The sequence below is a fragment of the Leptodactylus fuscus genome, chromosome 1, assembly GCF_031893055.1.
Source record: "Leptodactylus fuscus isolate aLepFus1 chromosome 1, aLepFus1.hap2, whole genome shotgun sequence".
Classification (NCBI taxonomy): domain Eukaryota; kingdom Metazoa; phylum Chordata; class Amphibia; order Anura; family Leptodactylidae; genus Leptodactylus; species Leptodactylus fuscus.
In genome coordinates this window covers 246897849-246924085 of record NC_134265.1, presented here as the reverse complement: position 1 = coordinate 246924085, position 26237 = coordinate 246897849, and the positions used below count along the sequence as shown (strand labels likewise).

Below are 26237 nucleotides of genomic sequence, written 5' to 3'. Positions count from 1 at the left end.
TGTAGACCTTTCTTATTGACCCATTTCTTTCCTACCGATCACTGTCATTTTCTTTAGGAGAACTTGGCAGGTTTGACATTAATGATTAATATTTTTGGAAAGTTAAATGATGCAAAAGAAAGTAATTTTCCTGTTTTGAAATAATATCATATTTATCATGTAAGACTTTACTTAATCTTACAACTGATTTAAAACTGTAGCATAGTTTAATGTTACTAGAAAAGTAACTTGTTACATTGGCACGCTATATATATAAATATATATATATATATATATATATATATATATATATATATATATGTGTGTGTGTGTGTGTGTACTGTATGTTTAAAAGGAACCTGATAGCTCAATTTCCCTCCCAAACCACTTTCATACTAGAAGGTTTCTCCAGTGTTCTGCACCAGCTTCTATACTATACCAGTTCACTGTTGCCATCTGCTAAAAAAGCACCTTTGTAACATACGTAAATGAATTGTTCCAAGTCAATGGCCAGATAAATAATTGCAAAAGTCAAACTCTCCACAACCTCAACCCAACCCCTCTCCTCTGATTGATGTTATGCTCCCTCTAACAACACAAGAGAGGTCTCTAAGGTACGCAGTGTGATTTGAGGGGTATAAATTTAAGCTAAAGCCACATCAGAATAGCTTTAGGAAAGGCTATTCTTCCCCTACCTTTAGATGTCTTCTCCGCACTGCCGCTCATTAGATATCTTGGTTTTCGTCCATATGCTAATTCATTTTCTCACAGCACTGGTGGTGGTCTCTAGCGCGCAAACAGCACTGGGAGCGTCTCCTGTCATGCAAGAAAACTATCCAGTGTTCTTCTTCTTGTTCTGCACCTCCGCCTCTTCTTCCTTGTCCCGTCACATATTCTTCAAAAATTGCTGGCTGCGCATGTCCGTCACCATTTTCCAGTGGCCGAACTGGAGAGAAGAGGCGGAGGTCCAGAACAAGAAGAAGGCAGTGCTGGATAGTTTTCTTGAAGCACTGGGGATGCCTCCTGTGCTGTTTGAGCTCTAGGGACTGCCCCCAGTGCTGCAAGAAAACGAATTAGCATACGGATGAAAACCCTAATATCTAAGGAACGGCGGCGTGGAGAAGACATCTAAAGGTAGGGGAAAAATAGCCTTTCTTATGTTATTCTGACATGGGTTTAGCTTAGAACGGGATTCTAATGATAGAATCCCGTTAGGCCTAGTTCACACAGGCACAGAATAGCGTATTTAGTATATTTTGGTCCTGATTTTGATGCGGGAAGCCGCGTCAAAATCGGGACCAAAATACGCCTTCCGCGATTATAGTCGCGTCTTCCCGCTCTGGAGTAGGCCCATAATGAATGGGCCTAGTCCAGAGGGTGCTGTTGCGAGGCAGACACTGCAGCTCAATGAGCCGCGGAATCTGCCTCAAGAAAGGGCAGCTCGTGGATTCCACGCCAAAATCCTCCGCCCCCCTCTGTCCCCATGTGAACGAGCCCTTAAAGAGGTTGTCCCATCACAAGGATCCTATCTATACTGTTTGCTAATGTGAATGTAAGACTTTTCCTAAATACATTGCTTCAGCAAAACTGCTTTGTTTGTCCACTATCTTACTTTATTCATTTTTTTGGGACACATCCCTTGACTTAGTCAAGTGATGTATCTGCTGCTCTGAGGGGGGATGGAGGAGGGGCTATGTGCACAGGAATGAGCCTGGAAGGGGGGGGGAGGTAGTTTACCCTTTGGGGGGAAGGGGCTGCCAATACAAACCCGGCATCCGCTGTAATAGAGAGGCGGATGCCGGGGAGGGTTAGATGCCAGCACAGATGCCAGCAACATCGCTATGCTTCTGCCCTGCATGAATCCAGCAGCGGCAGGAGTGATGCTGCTATTCCGGGGGGGGAGGAGCGGAGGAGCGGAATAACAGCATCGCAGGGCAGAAGCATAGCGATGTTGCTGGGATCTGTGCCGGCGTCTGTGCATCTGTGCCGGCGTCTACCCTCCCCGGCATCCACCTCTCTTTTACACGGATGCCGGGTCTGTATTCATATATGCAAAGCCAAGTGGCAAGATGCCGCTGGCCCTGCGTGCGCGCTCATAGACCATTCTAGCCTTCACAATGCGAATACAGACCCGGTATCCGCTGTAATAGAGAGAGGCGGATGTCGGGTCTGTATTCGTATTGTGAAGGCTAGACTGGTCTATGAGCGCGCACGCAGGGCCAGCGGCATCTCGCCACTTAGCTTTGCATATGTGACCCCGCCCACCAATGACACAACAAAGCTGGAAGACAGAAGATTTTATAGCAACGAAGACTGGTGAGTATGCGACGTGGGAATACCCCTTTAAATAGAAAATGTAAACACAATGGTATTCTTGCTATACATAACTTCTTAGTCACATGGAATATTTTTCAAATTCTGTAGTTTACAGGTTACATGTGTGCAATGTTTATGCTAAACACTGTAAGACATCAAACTGAAATTACTCTAAACTCGAATTAAGGTTTTGTGATACTCTGTGAAAAAAGCTCATGACAGTGTAAATTCATAAACTAATGAAAGGAAGGGATGGGTAACTGAAAATAGAAAGTATAAACTGCACCAAGTTAACCATAAATAAGCCCTTAAAAACATTGTACCCACCAATAAAGGGTAACAACGCACATGATCAGTCTATGCTATCCTATTCTAAAGCTCAAGAAGTGGTTTAGTAGAAATGGCCTTTATTATATTATGAGCATTTCCTTAATTCATTGTCTTCAGCCAAGCCATTTCTGTTCATAAGGTAAAAGTAGTTCTCCTTACTAGAGATGAGCGAACACTGTTCGGATCAGCCGATCCGAACAGCACGCACCCATAGAAATGAATGGAAGCACCTGTGACGCTGACTTTGCCGGCGGCCGGCCGGCGTCACAGGTGTTTCCATTCATTTCTATGGGTGCGTGCTGTTCGGATCGGCTGATCCGAACAGTGTTTGCTCATCTCTACTCCTTACATGGCTAAAGACTATAGGTTGCTTTAAAGATGTATCCTTCCTTGGCTCAACATATCCCAAAGTGTGTGGTACAAAAAAAATCATCTTTGAAAAATGTAAAAAATATTTGATTTCTTCATGCGCTCATAAAACATCTATTCTATGTGTGTCTACAACCATCCAGTGGTTGTGATGTGGATTGCACTATGTTTTACCTGCAAGTTTACCTGCAAGTCATTAAAAGGCTGCAATTCACTAAAAACATGTGTAGTCAAACATAGATATAGATAGACGATCACTTTATGATACTATATCACAAAACCATATTGACTGGAAATGTTATGTCAAGTCTGGACATATCTAGGCAAGAGAAGAGAAAAGTAAGGGCATATTTCTATATAGTCTACAATATAAAGACAGGTTGGAATTGGTGATGCCTCCCGGGGCAACTTGGAATTTTAATTCCCTTTAGCTTCCTTGTTTTAAATCTGATTTGACTACTGACAACATATGTATTCCCTTAGCATATGGACTTGAGTAAAATCCAGCCTCTGTTATTTGTTTGTCCCTAACTGTTCGGAATCCAGTATAACTGAATGTTTGTTTTTACTCTGTGCGTGTATTATTTTCTCTTTATTCACACTGTTGTCTGAGTCTGTGGTCTGTGGCACCATAGTCCATGACCTGCCTAGCCAGCTGTCACCAACAGTAGGACCACTTCAGGAGGTAACAACGTGGCAGACTCTTCACAGTCCATATTCCTGAACAGGTGTTAATAGCCCATTCCCTTTTAATATATATTTGTATATGTATATTTGTATGTATGTGCATATGTATATTTTTTTTACTATTATGCACCTGCCTAAAGAAAAAAAAAAAAGTTCCCGAGCAAGGAAGCTGGAATACTGTAAATCAAAATGAGATAAAATATAGCTGAGTTTGTTATTTATCAGGTTGCTTAGCTTTTGCAATTTCCATTTTTATACTGCTCTATCTCTAGAGGACAAAAATATAACATGCAAATATTTTGGCACTTAAAGAATTCTTGAGTTCTTTTCTATCTATTCTTAAGACAGTAGTGGAAGGTATGGAAATGTGTAAGCTTTCCTATATTTTATGCAAAAATGTGGGAGAAATTACCATAGTTGTTGTCGTAAAAGATGATGAATTTCTGCCAGGCATATTCCGTGACGACTCTTAAGATAACATCATTCAGATAGACTGGGGGGCGGACAGACAATGTATAATCATCAATCCTGTTGCTCCTGTTGAGCCCACAACTACTTCTTGGCGTCCTCGCTGTGGATCGTTGCATGAAAAGATGAGGAATATGCATAGCGTCTGCCAGTGCTTGCAAAGACCCTGCTGATGCACATCCGATAGAGCTGACAAGAGCCAATATGCCTTGGTTCATAAGGTCACAAGCTGAAAGAAACAAAATTATATTTGAGATGACATTGACACATGTATTCAATGTTACTTGTGCTAAAAATGGCTGACACAAACATACTAAATGTAATAATGTGTAGAGCCTGCAAATTTTGATGAATAGGCTGTAGCATGAACAATTTCCATTTGGTGTTTACATTTGATTTAATGGTTTTCTATGTAAATGTACTTGTATAGACTGTTTCGTTGCACTGCTTCTCAGTTTGCATTGTCTATATGGAGCTCTTTACACACATGAAGATAGTCATCTTACAGATTCTAGTACAATTCTAGTACTGTACTGTAGCGTAAAGATAGCTTCTAGCTATATGCATGACTTACCGTACACCTACTAAATCTTGCTACTGTCAGGCTTCATGTACCAATCTGCACTAAGTCCCTATGGCTTTGAATAATGTAGCTATAGGTACTCTGTGCTCTGCTGTAATATACCTCCATCACATGTTATAGAAGCAATGCCTCTATGGGATAATAGTATGCCTTCACAACACAATATATTTCAGAACATGGGACAACCTTATCTATAATTGATGCAATTTTCAAAAACTTCCACATGCCTTTATATGAAATAATAATAATAATAATAATAATAATAATAATAATAATAATAATTATTATTATTATTATTATTATTATTATTATTATTATTATTAATAATAATAATTTTTTATTAATTATTATTATTATTGTTATTGTTATTATTATTATTATTATTATTATTATTATTAATAGTATTATTTTATAACTAACATATCTATCTGCACAGCATTGATTTGGTATTAACTGCTAAATTGTACATCCAATTCATTTAGCAATAAGTTCTTCTACTTGTGGCCATCTCAGTGTGTGAACATTTCCTTATGCCATAACTTACTGCTTGTTAGGGGCACCAACTACTGCTCTGATCACATCAATCCTACTGAAATACTGCACAGATGTATGTAGAAAGTTTCTCATGACATTTGACATGTTAACTACACCGTGGTTCAGATGTTGACTCTTTCAATGGCTTTCAATGACTTTATTTGGGACAAATTTATTAACACTATCTAAGGCTAAAGCCCCATGTAACAAACAAAATGCTGCAAACCCCCCCCCCCCCCCCCCAACAAAAAAAAAACAATGTGTATTGCGTTTTTTCCGCAGCATTTTCCATTTCTATTTTGCATAGTTTTCCTCTACGATGTTTCTGTCCCTATTATAGCTATATAGAAAATTACAGCATTTCCGCAGGTATATTTGACATGCTGTGATTCTTCAAAAATGCTTGCGTTTTTGCTTTTCCACTGCACATTTTTTTTTTGTAATGTGTGCATGGGATTAGCCAGGATCCCATCTACTTTGCAGGAACTTTAAAAAGCAGCGTTTTGCAATTCTGTATTTTCACAATGTAGGGCTTCAGTCTGAAACAAAAACTGTCTTAGTTATCTATAGTATACAATCACAATACAGCTTTATTTTCAGGTTTCCGGAGCAGAATAGACAATGAAAGCTGTGCTGTGATTGGTTGCTATGGGCAACTAAAACAGATTTGCTTTAACACCATTTTAGTAAATCTGTCCATTGTGTTTTCTTGTAAGATATCATGCTGCAGCAAATTTTCTATACAAGTAAAATTTTGCATCATCTATATGTTAACTTGGGGAAACCTCTTTAAGGTTAAGGTTAAGGTCCCATGTAGTGGACCACAGCAAAAAAGCACTACAGGAATAAACGTGGCAGCAACCCACAACTCTTGACGTACTGCGATTTCCAAAACTGCCACGGTTTTGGAAATTGTACCGTTTCCGTTGCACATATTTTCCCGCAATGTGTGGATTGACTTCGTTAGAATCACATCCACTGTTCAGAGGCTGCAAAATGCTATGTTTTTTTCCTCAGCATTTACACCACGTTGTGCCACTGTCTAAGGGTGATGGTAAAAAAAAATTATAGATTTTTGAAGGGGAACACAGTGGCTCAATGGTTAGCTCTGCAGCCTTATAATTCTGCAGTCCTGGGTTCAAATTCTGCCAGGAACAACATCTGCAAGAAGTTTGTATGTTCTCCCCATGTTTGCGTAGATTTCCTCTCATACTTCAAAGACATACTGATAGGGAAAATGTAGATTGTGAACCCTATATGTAGCTCACAATCTACACAAAATATATATATATATATATATATATATATATATATATATATATATATATACATATATATATATATATATATATATATATATATTATTATTATTTTTTTTTTTTTGTGAAAAGAAGAAGAATAATATGTTCATTCAGTTTTAAATAGAGATGAGCGAACACTAAAATGTTCGAGGTTCGAAATTCGATTCGAACAGCCGCTCACTGTTCGAGTGTTCGAATGGGTTTCGAACCCCATTATAGTCTATGGGGAACATAAACTCGTTAAGGGGGAAACCCAAATTCGTGTCTGGAGGGTCACCAAGTCCACTATGACACCCCAGGAAATGATACCAACACCCTGGAATGACACTGGGACAGCAGGGGAAGCATGTCTGGGGGCATAAAAGTCACTTTATTTCATGGAAATCCCTGTCAGTTTGCGATTTTCGCAAGCTAACTTTTCGCCATAGAAATGCATTGGCCAGTGCTGATTGGCCAGAGTACGGAACTCGACCAATCAGCGCTGGCTCTGCTGGAGGAGGCGGAGTCTAAGATCGCTCCACACCAGTCTCCATTCAGGTCCGACCTTAGACTCCGCCTCCTCCAGCAGAGCCAGCGCTGGTTGGCCGAATTCCGTACTCTGGCCAATCAGCGCTGGCCAATGCATTCTATTAGCCCGATGAAGTAGAGCTGAATGTGTGTGCTAAGCACACACATTCAGCACTGCTTCATCACGCCAATACAATGCATTAGCCAGTGCTGATTGGCCAGAGTACGGAATTCGGCCAATCAGCGCTGGCCAATGCATTCTATTAGCCCGATGAAGTAGAGCTGAATGTGTGTGCTAAGCACACACATTCAGCACTGCTTCATCACGCCAAAACAATGCATTAGCCAGTGCTGATTGGCCAGAGTACGGAATTCGGCTAATCAGCGCTGGCTCTGCTGGAGGAGGCGGAGTCTAAGGTCGGAACTGAATGGAGACTGGTGTGGAGCGATCTTAGACTCCGCCTCCTCCAGCAGAGCCAGCGCTGATTGGCCGAATTCCGTACTCTGGCCAATCAGCACTGGCTAATGCATTGTATTGGCGTGATGAAGCAGTGCTGAATGTGTGTGCTTAGCACACACATTCAGCTCTACTTCATCGGGCTAATAGAATGCATTGGCCAGCGCTGATTGGCCGAATTCCGTACTCTGGCCAATCAGCACTGGCTAATGCATTGTATTGGCGTGATGAAGCAGTGCTGAATGTGTGTGCTTAGCACACACATTCAGCTCTACTTCATCGGGCTAATAGAATGCATTGGCCAATCAGCGCTGGCCAATGCATTCTATTAGCGTGAACTGAGTTTGCACAGGGGTTCTAGTGCACCCTCGGCTCTGCTACATCAGATTGCTACATCTGATGTAGCAGTGCCGAGTGTGCATCAGATGTGTAGTTGAGCAAAACTGACTCAGCACTGCTAAGTCTCTGCATTCGCATAGGAATGCATTGGCCAGCCTTCGGCCAATCAGCGCTGGCTCTGCCGGAGGAGGCGGAGTCTAAGGTCGGACCTGAATGGAGACTGGTGTGGAGCGATCTTAGACTCTGCCTCCTCCAGCAGAGCCAGCGCTGATTGGTCGAGTTCCGTACTCTGGCCAATCAGCGCTGGCCAATGCATTCTATTAGCCCGATGAAGTAGAGCTGAATGTGTGTGCTTAGCACACACATTCAGCTCTACTTCATCAGGCTAATAGAATACATTGGCCAATCAGCGCTGGCCAATGCATTCTATTAGCTTGATGAAGCAGAGTGTGCACAAGGGTTCAAGCGCACCCTCGGCTCTGATGTAGCAGAGCTGAGGGTGCACAAGGGTTCAAGTGCACCCTCGGCTCTCCTACATCAGAGCCGAGGGTGCGCTTGAACCCTTGTGCAGCCTCGGCTCTGCTACATCAGAGCCGAGGGTGCGCTTGAACCCTTGTGCACACTCTGCTTCATCAAGCTAATAGAATGCATTGGCCAGCACTGATTGGCCAGAGTACGGAATTCGGCCAATCAGCGCTGGCCAATGCATCCCTATGGGAAAAAGTTTATCTCACAAAAATCACAATTACACACCCGATAGAGCCCCAAAAAGTTATTTTTAATAACATTCCCCCCTAAATAAAGGTTATCCCTAGCTATCCCTGCCTGTACAGCTATCCCTGTCTCATAGTCACAAAGTTCACATTCTCATATGACCCGGATTTGAAATCCACTATTCGTCTAAAATGGAGGTCACCTGATTTCGGCAGCCAATGACTTTTTCCAATTTTTTTCAATGCCCCCGGTGTCGTAGTTCCTGTCCCACCTCCCCTGCGCTGTTATTGGTGCAAAAAAGGCGCCAGGGAAGGTGGGAGGGGAATCGAATTTTGGCGCACTTTACCACGCGGTGTTCGATTCGATTCGAACATGGCGAACACCCTGATATCCGATCGAACATGTGTTCGATAGAACACTGTTCGCTCATCTCTAGTGTTAAAGTAACTTTTATGTTGATAGTCTCATATAAGACTTCACAAAACAGTTTTAAGCAAGTACGTTTTATTATTTGTTTTCATATATTCTTAGTTCTTCTTATTGGTGACCTTATACACATTATATCAGACCTAATGGACATGGATGGGATAATTTAAGCTAATATTTCAAAGTATCAGCTAAGCATTCAGACTGCAAACTCCCTGCACGTGAACATGCTTGGTAACTAGATTTCTAAGTATCCATCATTTGTATTTAATTTGTATTTCATGCACTTCAGCATGCAAAGTGGTCCCCAGACTCCATCTGAAATACTTCACAAGTGGCACCTTCACTGTACACTGCATTACATTATCTTTTATCAGATCATGTGACCATCGCGTTACATCTGGCAAAGAAAAACTAGCACTAATATAACAAATGAGAGCTATATTTTTATTTTTTGATAATGCAAAACAGTGAACAAGAAGCCGGTTATCTTGCCAAAAAGTCCACTATTTAAATACCATGAAGCTATGTGCATTTTTTTACCACTTGGTTTTGCATTAACAAATTCATTTTGGCTAGAGTAGGCACCTTTCATTGAAGTTAGATCGGCTGTCTCTATGCATCAATGATTTCTGATATTTTGCTTCAATATTTGCTAAATGCATGCTAGGCTGCTGTTTGATGAACATACAAAAGAATTGCTAACCATTAAAATACTGTATATCTAAATCTCAGAGGAGAGTGAGCGTCTCTTCACTCCCTGAAAGCTATTTGCCTTTTCTTTTGTGCTGAAATAATTTGACATGTATGAGAAGGTCTAAATAGTGGCAGCAATTTGTGCCTTGTAAAATAATAGGTGTCTTGTACATATCTTAAGGATATTTCTAACAAATAGCACACATGAATTTCCCCATGCTGGGACTATTAAAGCTTTATCTGATCTTGGATTATCTTATCTTACATCTTACAAGATCTTATGGTTCATATCTTGCAAGAATATTTATTTATTTTTAAAAATCTGTACTTAAAATTTAGATCTGACGTTCTAAAGGATTTTTATCAGTGTTATAGAATGAGAGTGAGAGTGTTACAAAATGACTATATACAGTATATTTGTATAAAGTATCTAAATAAAAAAATGAAAAAATCTTCCATATGTATGTGAGTCAGAATTAGAGATGAGCGAACAGTGTTCTATCGAACACATGTTCGATCGGATATCAGGGTGTTCGCCATGTTCGAATCGAATCGAACACCGCGTGGTAAAGTGCGCCAAAATTCGATTCCCCTCCCACCTTCCCTGGCGCCTTTTTTGCACCAATAACAGCGCAGGGGAGGTGGGACAGGAACTACGACACCGGGGGCATTGAAAAAAATTGGAAAAAGTCATTGGCTGCCGAAATCAGGTGACCTCCATTTTAGACGAATAGTGGATTTCAAATCCGGGTCATATGAGAATGTGAACTTTGTGACTATGAGACAGGGATAGCTGTACAGGCAGGGATAGCTAGGGATAACCTTTATTTAGGGGGGAATGTTATTAAAAATAACTTTTTGGGGCTCTATCGGGTGTGTAATTGTGATTTTTGTGAGATAAACTTTTTCCCATAGGGATGCATTGGCCAGCGCTGATTGGCCGAATTCCGTACTCTGGCCAATCAGCGCTGGCCAATGCATTCTATTAGCTTGATGAAGCAGAGTGTGCACAAGGGTTCAAGCGCACCCTCGGCTCTGATGTAGCAGAGCCGAGGCTGCACAAGGGTTCAAGCGCACCCTCGGCTCTGATGTAGGAGAGCCGAGGGTGCACTTGAACCCTTGTGCACCCTCAGCTCTGCTACATCAGAGCCGAGGGTGCGCTTGAACCCTTGTGCACACTCTGCTTCATCAAGCTAATAGAATGCATTGGCCAGCGCTGATTGGCCAATGTATTCTATTAGCCTGATGAAGTAGAGCTGAATGTGTGTGCTAAGCACACACATTCAGCACTGCTTCATCACGCCAATACAATGCATTAGCCAGTGCTGATTGGCCAGAGTATGGAATTCGGCCAATCAGCGCTGGCTCTGCTGGAGGAGGCGGAGTCTAAGGTCGGACCTGAATGGAGACTGGTGTGGAGCGATCTTAGACTCCGCCTCCTCCAGCAGAGCCAGCGCTGATTGGCCGAATTCCGTACTCTGGCCAATCAGCACTGGCTAATGCATTGTATTGGCGTGATGAAGCAGTGCTGAATGTGTGTGCTTAGCACACACATTCAGCTCTACTTCATCGGGCTAATAGAATGCATTGGCCAGCGCTGATTGGCCGAATTCCGTACTCTGGCCAATCAGCACTGGCTAATGCATTGTATTGGCGTGATGAAGCAGTGCTGAATGTGTGTGCTTAGCACACACATTCAGCTCTACTTCATCGGGCTAATAGAATGCATTGGCCAGCGCTGATTGGCCGAATTCCGTACTCTGGCCAATCAGCACTGGCTAATGCATTGTATTGGCGTGATGAAGCAGTGCTGAATGTGTGTGCTTAGCACACACATTCAGCTCTACTTCATCGGGCTAATAGAATGCATTGGCCAGCGCTGATTGGCCGAATTCCGTACTCTGGCCAATCAGCACTGGCTAATGCATTGTATTGGCGTGATGAAGCAGTGCTGAATGTGTGTGCTTAGCACACACATTCAGCTCTACTTCATCGGGCTAATAGAATGCATTGGCCAGCGCTGATTGGCCGAATTCCGTACTCTGGCCAATCAGCACTGGCTAATGCATTGTATTGGCGTGATGAAGCAGTGCTGAATGTGTGTGCTTAGCACACACATTCAGCTCTACTTCATCGGGCTAATAGAATGCATTGGCCAGCGCTGATTGGCCAGAGTACGGAATTCGGCCAATCAGCGCTGGCTCTGCTGGAGGAGGCGGAGTCTAAGATCGCTCCACACCAGTCTCCATTCAGGTCCGACCTTAGACTCCGCCTCCTCCAGCAGAGCCAGCGCTGATTGGCCAAATTCCGTACTCTGGCCAATCAGCACTGGCTAATGCATTGTATTGGCGTGATGAAGCAGTGCTGAATGAGTGTGCTTAGCACACACATTCAGCTCTACTTCATCGGGCTAATAGAATGCATTGGCCAATCAGCGCTGGCCAATGCATTCTATTAGCGTGAACTGAGTTTGCACAGGGGTTCTAGTGCACCCTCGGCTCTGCTACATCAGATTGCTACATCTGATGTAGCAGTGCCGAGTGTGCATCAGATGTGTAGTTGAGCAAAACTGACTCAGCACTGCTAAGTCTCTGCATTCGCATAGGAATGCATTGGCCAGCCTTCGGCCAATCAGCGCTGGCTCTGCCGGAGGAGGCGGAGTCTAAGGTCGGACCTGAATGGAGACTGGTGTGGAGCGATCTTAGACTCCGCCTCCTCCAGCAGAGCCAGCGCTGATTGGTCGAGTTCCGTACTCTGGCCAATCAGCACTGGCCAATGCATTTCTATGGGGAAAAGTTAGCTTGCGAAAATCGCAAACTGACAGGGATTTCCATGAAATAAAGTGACTTTTATGCCCCCAGACATGCTTCCCCTGCTGTCCCAATGTCATTCCAGGGTGTTGGTATCATTTCCTGGGGTGTCATAGTGGACTTGGTGACCCTCCAGACACGAATTTGGGTTTCCCCCTTAACGAGTTTGTGTTCCCCATAGACTATAATGGGGTTCGAAACCCATTCGAACACTCGAACAGTGAGCGGCTGTTCGAATCGAATTTCGAACCTCGAACATTTTAGTGTTCGCTCATCTCTAGTCAGAATATGAAATGTATCCCAGCTATGAGCTTGCGAACACTGTAAGGCTGCATTCACACAGAGTAACGCCAGGCGTTTTTTTGTGCTTTTTGCACATAGCGTCGCGTTAACGCCACGTATACGCGGCGTTAACGCAGCGCTATTTTGCGGTGGCGTTGACCGGCGTTAACGCGGCGTTAACGCGGCGTATACGCGGCGTTAACGCGGCGCTATGTGCAAAAAACACACAAAAAACGCCTGGCGTTACTCTGTGTGAATGCAGCCTAAGGGTGTGATCCTAGAGGGCGCTGGAGAGTGACCAAAAACAGGGTTAAAAAGGAGTCTGACCACACCCATATGAGAGAAAGGGGCTCTACTCCAGAGGGAGTGCACACAGCAGGAGAGTGCTGCTGGTGGCCTGCAGGAGCAGGTGGAGGTGGACTGGACCAGCTGGAGACAGACAGGAGGTCTGTCCCAAGAGGACTGGAATCCAAAAGGAGCTCAACTCCAGAGAGGGATTGCTGCTAGTGTCCTGCAGGAGCAGGTGGAAGGTGGACCAGTTAGAGACAGACAGGTCTGTCCCAGAGGACTGGATTCCATAAAGGACTTTGTTAAGCTCAGTGTGAGCTGAAACCTCATAGAGTATCTTGCCCCAATAGATTAGTGAGGGTTCAAGAAGTGAGGTAGTGCCCTGTGTGTGGGCTAGGTTTTTTGTTGTTTTTGTTCCTGTTGTAAGCTGAATAAAGCCATTTATTTTGGTTTACATTACCTGATCTGCTGTTTATTTGGCACCCAGCGCCACCAACACCTCTGTAAATCCAAGAAAACCGCTTACCTTTGATGCTAAATTACCCCCAATCCCCCTAGCAATAATGTGTATTTTCTGGCATAGGATATATTAACTGTGAGGCCATGGTAGGGCTGTACCCTCTGACTATGCTTTGTTCACTTTTTGGAAAAGTGTTAAGGAAGGCATAAAGTTCGAAAAAGCTAAATTTGATGCCAAAATGGCACATAAGGCTGAATAATAATTGGCTAATACTTTTTTGAAGTCCATGAAGTCTACTTTTTAGGTATAATTTGCAATAGAGTTTTAGTGCATTTTATTTAGTAATTCACCCACAACACACAAGAATTATGTTGCAAATTGTAGCGTAAAATGTAAACAGATAAAATTTAGAATAGATGACTTATTCTGGATGATAAATCAGAACTTATTCTGACTTATGACTTATGACTTATTCTGGATGATAAATTTCACACAACTTTAGACTCTTAATATAACTTGATTGGTTTATTTTAGACAAATCATTTTATACAAAATGTTATCAATAAGTCAAGCACCTAAACCTTAAGCCATGACCTATTGCTTACCAAATTACACCTCCTAGTCAAGAGAGGTGCAATATGTAACTAAAGCAATAAAGCATTAAGCATTAAGCAATAAACATTACGTATGGCATTCTGGTTCAAAATTTAATAGTAAATCTGTCTAATGTGTATAGGTGTTTTAAAGATTTATATACTGACCTTATGACTATGATTCCTAGTATCTCTCTGTCTATCTATCTGCCATGAGCTTGTATGTGTTTCTTTCTTGCTGTATACTACTGTACTATTCATCACACTGAATTTCCCCATTGTGGGACTATTAAAGGATTATCTTATCTTATCTCTTATCTTATATAGGGGAGTATATTAAAGGGAAAATAGGTCATTACAGAGAGCTCATTCCTTTTTTTTTGGCAAAGTCGTAATTATCAGACTCCATATTTTGGGGGAATAGGGAACAAAAGAAGGGTGAAATAAATAGCAGTATGGTCTTCTAATGTTCTAGTCCCTTGACAACAAAAGCTAAGCTAATGGGCTAAATGTATACGGTATACAATGTATTTAACAATACAGAAGCCATGACAGATATGATGCTTTACTATGATTTGTCATGATCAGTTATTACAGATCCATTTGTCTTTCAATTGAGTTATAATACAGCCAAATTTCTATCAGGTATTTTTTGCGGGATACGGTACTCAGCATACTACTCTATTGCAATTAGACTAGAACTAATACATGTGCTATCAGATTTGTACAGAGACCTGCAGTTATGTTAAGTGTATGTGCTGGGCGGTTTCTTGGTGCCTAGGCCAAAACTGCTGATAGGAACGCAATGTGAAAAAATCTAAAATTCATGAATTAAAGCATTAAGCAATCCATAGAAAAAGTCAAGGGGTTAAAACTTAATACCAGTGCTACATTACCAGTCATTGTAAGATGAGATCTGGCAAGCATAAAATAAAGAGGAAATAAGATTGGGGTGGAAGGGCAGGGATATCTATTAGATAAGCAGGGTAGCTTGTTGTATTACTGCCGTGGAGGGCCATTTGTCATTGCCAGGGCAGGAAGACTGTAATCAGCTATATAAGTAATGACCTCGCTTCAACTTTTACAAAATGTATTCGGATAATTATGCTTTCAAGTAGATATGAAAAATGGCAATATATATTTTGGAAAGTTACTATCAGTACAACAGTTTAATATGGTTGATCCTATTTTGTTTGTCAAATAATATATTTCATTTCTCCAAAAAGCCCTTTTTCCTTTATCTATTATTATATATTTCAGGCAGTATAAAATACCAATCTGGAGAGCAGAACATGTTTTACAGCATCATTCATCAGTTAAATAAGCTGTATTGTATAGCGAAGCATCCAATTCAGTATATAACAAGTGAGTATACCTAAAAGATCTACAGTAATTGAACAATGAGGCCATTATCAATTGCAGATAATCAACTACAGTCACTTGGAAAAACTACAGGTAGTTACACATTTACCCTCAGCAGACGGAGTTAAGTTGAATTCTACAAAGAGGGAATAGCCCTTTGTATCATTTCATTTCAAGCTAGGTACCCTACTCTGTGATATCTGACATGTAATGCTATACTGTCACCCATGGGTATAGGATTATCTTATTTTATCTATCTTAGGGGTTGCAGAGATAACATTTACTACCAGGTTCACGAGTGTGAGGAGGCCCAAAGTGCTCTCTACGACATACTGGTATTATAGGTAGCACTGTATTACTATGCTGCTGTAAAATGATGAAATTTCCCCACTGTGGGACTATTAAAGGATTATTTTATCTTATCTTGTTAAGTGGGGCCACATAAAAGATTTTGCCAAAGAGTTAATCGATAACATTCTGAAAAGCTGTGGAAACAGGGTTTCTTCTTTTCCTATATGTTATGAACTACTTTTGTATTTTTTTTTCTAATTTGTATTTATTACTCCATTGACATCCCTGTAAGTAAGACGTATCTAAGCTATTCTTATTAAGGGTGTGGGGGATCATTCATTATCTAGGGAATTAAGGGCATAATAACACAGATTTGGATAGGGTTAACTAGGCTAAGATTTCACTTCCTTTCCTCCTCCACATTAAATTGCCATTCTTCCTGACAAAGTACCCTACCTCCTATCAAGACCTGGACCAGTATTTATTTCCACGGATGATGCTTGACAGATACCATGCTTCAACACTTACGCGGTAGACAGCATGTTTTACTCTTTCACTATCTAGCCTCTGTCTCATGTTTTATATGTGGACATGGTCAAGTTAAAGGTGATGTTTGGTGAGTGTCATTTTAATAATCTAGAACTTTTTGTCCTACTGACATACAGTCCTATGAAAAAGTTTGGGCACCCCTATTAATCTTAATCATTTTTAGTTCTAAATATTTTGGTGTTTGCAACAGCCATTTCAGTTTGATATATCTAATAACTGATGGACACAGTAATATTTCAGGATTGAAATGAGGTTTATTGTACTAACAGAAAATGCGCAATATGCATTAAACCAAAATTTGACCGGTGCAAAAATATGGGCACCTCAACAGAAAAGTGACATTAATATTTAGTACATCCTCCTTTTGCAAAGATAACAGCCTCTAGTCGCTTCCTGTAGCTTTTAATCAGTTCCTGGATCCTGGATGAAGGTATTTTGGACCATTTCTTTCTACAAAACAATTCAAGTTCAGTTAAGTTTGATCGTCGCCGAACATGGACAGCCCACTCTCAAATGATCTGAAAACAAAGATTGTTCAACATAGTTGTTCAGGGGAAGGATACAAAACGTTGTCTCAGAGATTTAACCTGTCAGTTTCCACTGTGAGGAACATAGTAAGGAAATGGAAGACCACAGGGACAGTTCTTGTTAAGCCCAGAAGTGGCAGGCCAAGAAAAATATCAGAAAGGCAGAGAAGAAGAATGGTGAGAACAGTCAAGGACAATCCACAGACCACCTGCAAAGAGCTGCAGCATCATCTTGCTGCAGATGGTGTCACTGTGCATCGGTCAACTGTACAGCGCACTTTGCACAAATAGAAGCTGTATGGGAGAGTGATGAGAAAGAAGCCGTTTCTGCACGTACGCCACAAATAGAGTTGCCTGAGGTATGAAAAAGCACATTTGGACAAGGCAGCTTCATTTTGGAAACAAAAATTGAGTTGTTTGGTTATAAAAAAAAAGGCGTTATGCATGGCGTTCAAAAAGAAACAGCATTCCAAGAAAAACACATGCTACCCACTGTAAAATTTGGTGGAGGTTCCATCATGCTTTGGGGCTGTGTGGCCAATGCCGGCATCGGGAATCTTGTTAAAGTTGAGGGTCGCATGGATTCCACTCAGTATCAGCAGATTCTTGAGAATAATGTTCAAGAATCAGTGATGAAGTTGAAGTTACGCCGGGGATGGATATTTCAGCAAGACAATGATCCAAAACACCGCTCCAAATCCTCAGGCATTCATGCAGAGGAACAATTACAATGTTCTGGAATGGCCATCCCAGTCCCCAGACCTGAATATCATTGAACATCTGTGGGATGATTTGAAGCGGGCTGTCCATGCTCGGCGACCATCAAACTTAACTGAACTTGAATTGTTTGTCCAAAATACCTTTATCCAGGATCTAGGAACTGATTAAAAGCTACAGGAAGCGACTAGAGGCTGTTATCTTTGCAAAAGGAGGATCTACTAAATATTAATGTCACTTTTCTGTTGAGGTGCCCATACTTTTGCATCGGTCAAATTTTGGTTTAATGCATATTGCACATTTTCTGTTAGTACAATAAACCTCATTTCAATCCTGAAATATTACTGTGTCCATCAGTTATTAGATATATCAAACTGAAATGGCTGTTGCAAATACCAAAATATTTAGAACTAAAAATGATTAAGATTAATAGGGGTGCCCAAACTTTTTCATAGGACTGTACTTTTACACATATTTTGGATCATTTGTTTTATTGACATGGCTATTAAAAGCTAAGTTTTATGGGGCTACAAGGTGGCACAGTGGTTAGCACTGCAGCCTTGCGGTGCTGGAGTCCTGGTGTTCAAATCCCGCCAAGGGCAAAAATCCATCTGCAAGGAGTTTGTATGTTCTCCCTGTGTTTGCATGGATTTCCATCCCATATTCCAAAGACATACTGATAGGAGAAAAAAAAGTACATTGTGAGCTCTATGTGTGGCTCTCAATCTACATTTAAAAACAAAAAGCTAAGTTTTATATTTTGATCTTGTTTTGGAATCCGTTGGTTTATGGTTGGCGATTCATCTGATTTTCATTTGAACTTTATTGTTATTAGACTTGTGAAATGCAAGGGTATGTTCACAAAGAGTTTTTTGCAGACAGATTTTGACCACCTCAAAATCCGCCTGCAAAAACACCTCCTATTCATTTCAATGGGAGTCACTGGCAGATTTTTCTGCTAGTGATTTTTTTTCAGCTAGCAGGGAAAAAAAGCAGCATGCTCCATCTTCAGGCGGCTTCCTCGGCTGAGCCATTCATCTGGGCCTAATCAGGAGTGGGATGCCATGACTGGATGCCGGTGCACTGCATCAGCATCCTAAGGGAGCATTCACACGGAGTAACGCGGCACGCAATTTGGTGCGTTTGCGCCCCGTTTACGCTGCGCAACGCGGCGTAAACGCGGCGTTAACGCGACGGCAAACACGTTCCGTAAAACACGCGGCCAAATTGCGTGCCGCGTTACTCCGTGTGAATGCTCCCTAAGGCGTCTAGCTACGCAAAAAAGCCACATGGCGGAAAAGGGTTCCGCAGTGTGAACTATCCCCAAGATGGAGCATAAAAACCCTTATGGAGTAAACATCCCACCGAATTTATTACTATTACTATCATCATTGCAAGGAAATACTCATCTTTATGCCACAGAATACTCATCCTTTTCTAACAGCCAGAGGCAGCTAGTATTATGGAAGCTCCAATTAAAGTGAATGGGAGTGACAGACAGCATAAAGGGCCGAAATATGAATATCTCCTTTAACAAAGTATTTTCTCTTTAGTCTATTTGTGAATAAGTAAAACCTTATAAAGAATTACGGTTCAGTTACTGCATAAATTATTCAATTAACATTAGCATTATGTACAAGAATAATAAGATTCTTTTGACATAAATGAAGACGGATTTTGTCATTTCCCTCATTTAATCAACAAAACCTTTATACAAGAAGCATTTCACATATGCAGAGAAGATCTCGTATAAGCGTTGATTTGAATCATTCTTATAGTGACATCACAGTATTCCTTTCTTCTACTTTCTCCAATACTGATGCTGAGGTCAGGTGAAATTGTTGAAAAGATAAATGCTCCTGGCTACCTATCTGACTGCTGTAGGCCATTTACACTTCTCCTTGTCAAGATTTGGCCTTTGTTTTACATTTAAACACTGGATTCAGGTATACGAAAAACAGCAGGAGTGGACATAAAGTTTGGCTATAGCATACCCATGGGTCCTTATTAAGAGCAGCCAAGACATTCTTAAGTGAACTGAGGCAGTTCTCTTGCATGTAAACCCTTTGTTTCTGTAGCTACTATACAATGAATTTGATAAGTGCTGTCACCTTACTGGTGGGTATTTATTATATAGTATGTAATATAATGTATCAAAATAATACGACTCATCTCTGCAAACAAGGCCGAAGTAAAGTATATAAAATGAAAAGAAAAAATCTGCAGTTCTACTTTAGTGAATAATAGAAAGATAACTATGGCACTAAACTATGAGTCTAAAATATCATTTTTAAAATTATGACATCGTATGGTTATCAAACATCAATCATCGCAAGATCTATCTATTCAAGTTGCTCTGAGATTGTCCTATATCATTGGGTGGTGTAATTGACAGAATGGCCAAGACCATCCAGCTCTCTATTTCTTCATCCCTTAGGATCTTAAAAGGCTATCTTACATATCCAGAAACAAAATGTGAGAAATAATATGGGGACAGCGCGACTCTTTTGGTGCCGTACAGGTCATCTCCAATAATTCTTACTTTTGACAGCACTGTATATTATAAAAGGCAATATTTTACATATTATTTTTTTTTCTGTCTACGTTGCTTTAGTTCTAAATGGAAAATGGAAACATTATTTCAAAGACTTTAGGACATTAGTATTGTTTTTCATTCCCTTGTACCAAAGTTATCTAATAATGTAATATGCCAAGTACCATAAATATATTGCAAGGATTTTCCTTTACAAAGAATAAAACAATCATATCAATGAAAAATAACACTGATGGCCAGATGGCAGTGCCAAGCAATATGCCGCCACCTAAAATAAAATCCACAGAGCCAAACTATTGTAGCTCAGAATATAACAGCACAATTGTTTGTGATCTTTACCCCACATTTTTATCACATTTTTCCTGCATTCTTTTCATAATCGGCGCATCTATAACATGATCCATTTATATTCATATGCAGTGAATCAACATAACCATCAATGGCAGATGAAAAAGTGTTGAAAAGCAACAAATATGTATATTGAAGTACAAAAGAGAATAAACAGACAAAAGTCATATGGTCTAAATAAAAACACTCAGTATGCTAAATCTGCCTCTCATCGCAAATTTATCAGAAGCCGATAAGAAACATCTAAAATAATTCATGTGTGTAAGAAATAATATACTGTTTAATGCCAGGTCCATATGACACAAAGCTCACAGCTAGCCCTCTACAATGTACAGTAGCAGCAGAGTGGATGAGATTTAACAAATCTTCTTCACATGTTGTGTAAAAGCATTGCAACACAAAATCCTGAGCTATGGATACTATGCAGCGGGTTTTCACTGTGGCTTTCAGCTTTTACAATAAACCCGCAGCAATTTCACAGGGAATACCGCCACACTGAGCATTTTTTGCAGCATTCACAGAAACCTGCTGCTGATATTTCCCTTATGGAATATTACCAACAGAGTTGTTCTAGGTTTAGGTTGGAATAGTTGACATCAGAACTCTGGTGGAATAACTAATTTTCATGGGCAATTCATTCAAGATTCACACAAAAATTGCTTTCCATTTCCTACTTTCTAAAGCTATTACATTTTGTTTACGTTGTACATTTAGCAATGGTTGGGGAAATGACAAATTATATATATATATATATATATATATATATATATATATATATATATATATTATGTTGACATTGACTTTCAGTTATGATGCTAATGTCTTATAGTGTGCCTGTGCAGAGAAATATACAGGCACTTGTAAGGACATACCATTGGTATTTCTTCATATGAACCCTGGTGACTTTTAGATGCATAGTCCTCCATCTTATAAAGTGATGCCATCAGATTTGATTGTAGCAAAAGAAAAACAGGTTAACCACAGAGAACTGTTTTCTGTTTTCCCCAAGAAAGGGTCCATTCACATGGAGGAAAATGGTGAGGAATTTGGAGTGGAATTTCAGTGCTGGAAAAAAAAGCCTCCCATTGACTTCAATGGGTTCCTTTTTATGCTAGCATATTCTGCTCAGAAAAGGGAACCCATTGAAGTCAATGGGAGGCTTTCTTTTTCAGCACAAAAATTCCACATCAAATTCCTCACCATTTTCCTCTGTGTGAATGGCCTCTACTAGAATTGTTGCCAGTGATTGGGTTTCTGTCCCTGCCCTGATATACTATTATTATAAGGAGCAGAAATGGGTTATCAAACTTCTATATCTTGTCGACCTATGTAGACAACTGAATTCCTTAGTTAAAAAAAGGAAAGGCTGTTCACACATCAGAAAATTAAGAAGAATTGAAATGTACTTGAGCCTAAGGGACATTCACACAGAGTAAACGTGCGCTCATTTTGGCACAATACACGTGTAAAGAATACACGTGTAAAAATAAGACTCCCATTGACTTCAATGACATTTTTTGCAGGTGTAAAAAAAAGCGTAAAAAACATGTCGCGGTTTTTGGCATGTTTTTTACACTTGTAAAAAATGTCATTGAAGTCAATGGGAGTCTTATTTTTACACGTGTATTCTTTACACATGGATTGTGCCAAAATGAGCGTGCTTTTACTCCGTGTGAATGGATCCTAGATTCCTCTTCATTTTCTTCTAAGCAGCTGAAAATCAAAGCCGGCTTGAGCTTTCCACTGAGGCTTTCACTCATTTATCAGCTCCAGATGAATGGCAAGGTCAAGCAGAACTCCTATTTTTTCAGCATCTGCTTTGATCTCTGCCTCCCATTGAAAACAATGGTAGACAGATTCAGAGTGGAATTTCCTATGTGTGAAAATACCTTACGTCATAAAATTTAAGTTTCTGCAGTAGTGTTGAGCGAATAGTATTTGATCGAATACCTCGCCGGCACAGGAATGCGTGTAATCGGCCAAACACCAAGTGGTTAAATGCTTCAAAGATTCAATACGTTTAACCCCTTGGTGTTCGGCCGATTACACGCATTCCTATTCCGGCGAGGTATTCGATCAAATACTATTTGCTCAACACTATTCTGTAGCATTAATATGTGTTTATATACAACTGTATACATATGTAGCGTTGTTGAATTTACAATTTCATGACTATGACAGACAGGATTTCTATGTGAAATCAGTGATTGTACTAGATGATATTATGGAACATCATGCTGATTCTATGTTGACAAACTCAGCTCTGCTGCATTCGGATATTGTGCACAAATATGTCACTTGTGAGTAGATGACATAATAGCACATGCGACCCTTCATCAGGCTGATGGCTTTCCCATGCTGAATATTGACACAAGTCTCTTCTACTTGCTAAATGTTTTATTCCGCTCATTTGTAATAATAAATATGCTGCTAGCTGTTAATAGAAGAGTAAGAATTCTCATTTCAGTCATGACTCTTCTTGAGAAGCATGTAAGCTATTAATGAGCTTTGCCAGGAACTGTCCAAAATCCAGATGTCTTTACAGAACCAACTGTTCCTCATTACTGGGGAGAATAAAGAAACACCTGCTCTACATTTCTACCTTTGGCTCTACTACTATAATAAAACTTAATATTTAATATATGAGGATATAAATATCTATTAGCTCAGGAAATAAACTCAAAATTATATGCAAGGTCAATTTTCATAAAAAAGACCATTATTCAATGTTTTTTTTTTTTCTCTATTCGAGAACCATTCAGAGAATTGTTTCCTACTCTAAGCAACTTAAAGTATTTACGTAAAAAAGAGAACAACACAATGCAATGACTACTACATTATTGAGACATTATTCAAGAACATGTGTTAGCTTAGTTATTATAAAGTTAACATCCAATTATGCCTACATGCAAATTGTGCCCAACAGCTGTTCCACATACCGAAATATGAATACCGAGCATGGAAATGTACCGCAATGAGCCCATACATCTCCATGTAGAAGAGTAGGGTTAAGTATGTGCTGGCTTTCTTGGCTTGTTCCGATTCATCAAGCTAAATAGTATGTGCCACTTTTTTAGATTGTAGTAATCCAAAAGTCTTGTTATACAGTATAAAGGGAAAATGTTTAAGTCAAGAAGTGGTTTGCTTAAAGTGGTTATCCATTTTCTACTATGACCTATGCCATCAGTATTAAATCTGCAATGGTTTGATACCTAGGACCTGTACAGATCAGTTGCTCAATTCCAAGTAAAGCTTACATACTGTGAGCTGTTCTGTTCACCATAGCCTGGTTCACATCTGCGTTCGGTATTCCCTTCGGAGAGTCCTCGGCTTTAGTTACTGCAACATTATCCCATAGACTCGAATAGAACAGAGCTGCAGGACCTAAAGCTGTCCCTACACTTTGTATTGCATAAACGTTACTGGAAACCTCACAGTCCTAAAGCAACTGATCTGCAGTGGTCCAGGGTGTTGGACCCTTATGAATCAAATATCCCTATAACAGAGAAGGAGACAGAGTACTTTTTATGTTTTTTTATGCTATACCAGAGCTATTGGCATACATGATGCCTATTAAGCCCTGAAAATGTAGCCAATAAATTAGCTGTTTTAATGGAATATCAAGAAAATGAAGAATGCCTTCGATTGCATTTATTTGGTGTCACAAAACTATATTTTATCAAATTTTGGTGATGAACATATAAAAAAAATGATTATTACTGTTTGATGGGTTTGATTGGTTAGCAATGAAGATATAGTCCCACCATTAGGCTACAGCCATGTGCTACAGTATGCTACCATTATAGTTGTTATATCAGTCATTGCCCCATTCCATTAATGTTGTCTAACTGTCAATTACAGAAAAATTAATAAGTTGATTCAATGCCATTTGCTAATCTATGAGATGTAGCTGAGCACAGGGAAGCATTATATAAATGATGAGAAGCATTGCTTCATTTTTCTATACTTTATGTCTGCAATATAGTACAACATATCTATGACTAATCATATCATGACGCACACATATCCTCAGAATAAACCTTTATCATACCTAGTAATGGCTATATAATATAATAGACTGTAAGAAAAACAGAATATACAAGTGTATTGCAATAATGGAGTAGTGCACAATGTTACATGAAGGGGCAAATATTGTATTTTTGGAAACAAAAAAAGGAAATAGCATATTATCCAGCAAAACGCCAAGTTGCCTATGCCACACCTCTCTATATTTTACACAGTTTAATGCCCCCTTAATTGTCACCACCCAGTATAATACCCCTTAGTGATATCCACACAGTATACAGTAATTCCCTCTTAGGATCCTCTCTTAGTAGTGCCCCTTTATTGACCCAACACAGCATAATCCACCTAGTAGGTTACTCACACAGTATAATGCCCACTTCGTGACCACACAGAGTATAATACCCCTTTATAGCCTCCCCCACAGTACATTACCCCTTATTGCTCACCGAGTGACCTATTGGATTATTCCAACACGTAACAGCCAATAGGCAATAGTATACTAACCAGTCATCAATACTTGATTCTCCATAAGCCCCCTTCCTGTTTGACTCCAGCCTATTGCTTCATATTACATTTCTTAAAATAAAAAAGACAACACAGATCCCTACTGTATGTTGAAATGTCTACAGCATTGCTTACATTTCCTTATGGTCCATTTAATATATAATATATATGTGAGGTCATGGTGAATCCTGCCTATCTGTGACAATATCCAATTCCTAAATTCTTAAAAAAATAAGAAAAGTGTACATGCTCCATGAACTATGTTGGTTAAAGAAACACACATATTATGTGTGTTTCTTTAACCAACATAGTTCATGGAGCATGTACACTTTTCTTATTTTTTTAAGAATTTAGGAATTGGATATTGTCACAGATAGGCAGGATTCACCATGACCTCACATATCCTGATAATGATTTTCTTGAAAAACAACATCTTAGTTTTCTTCCATATTAAGTATAAAGTGAATGGCTATTACAATGTAATTTATCATAACTAAGAACCATTTTCTATATTTATCTATAATTACGGCCCCAATGTTCCATTTTGATGAGTGCTTTTTACATTTCTAACAGTGTTGACCCTGTTTGGTATTTTAGAGGACTGTTTAAAATTAGCCATCACATTAGAGAACAGGGTATTGGCGAAGTGCTTGGGTATAGGTTTGAGGAAATGATTTATTGGCAATTCGAACATATCCAAAATTTTCTGACACTAGATTCAGTGGGAAAAGTATAGGCAATTTTATTAAATAATATCTTAAAACCATACAGTGTGTTATTTGTGCATCGTAATCCTCGCATTGAAATGCTTATAGCATATATTAGCAGGAAGTAGGAAAAACTTGTATTTGAGTAACATGTTAATTTTTAAACCATAGTTTTTAAAATAAAATTAAATAGTCACTAACTTAAAAAAAAACTTTGCATAAGTGAAGAGGTTTCCTCTGTGCACTTTCTGCCCCCTCTCTCTGCTAAAATGACTTCTACTCCATAGAACCCAGCTACCTGGAGCTCAGGGAGAACTGTAAGCTACAGGTATAGCATGTAGAAGGGGAAACTGATAAAAAATGTAGAATACAAGTTATATAATGGCGAGTTATATAATCTCCATGTAAAGATTGCTTTAAACAAAATTTTCACAAAGATTAGGATCCCTGTAAACTTAAAGTTAGCAATGGATTATAGAATAAATAGGAAGGCAATACATTTTTAATCTTGGT

The 26237-nt window shown here is 39.9% G+C and overlaps 1 protein-coding gene across 1 annotated transcript in view; it reads right to left on the bottom strand.

The window, feature by feature from the left end:
• The window catches only part of GRID2 (glutamate ionotropic receptor delta type subunit 2), a 952324-nt gene that overhangs the window by 538912 nt on the left and 387175 nt on the right, over nucleotides 1-26237 (bottom strand). The window contains exon 3 of the mRNA XM_075285407.1: nucleotides 4094-4378. Within this exon, the coding sequence (XP_075141508.1) occupies nucleotides 4094-4378 (285 nt within the window). The remainder of the gene's footprint in view (nucleotides 1-4093; nucleotides 4379-26237) is intronic.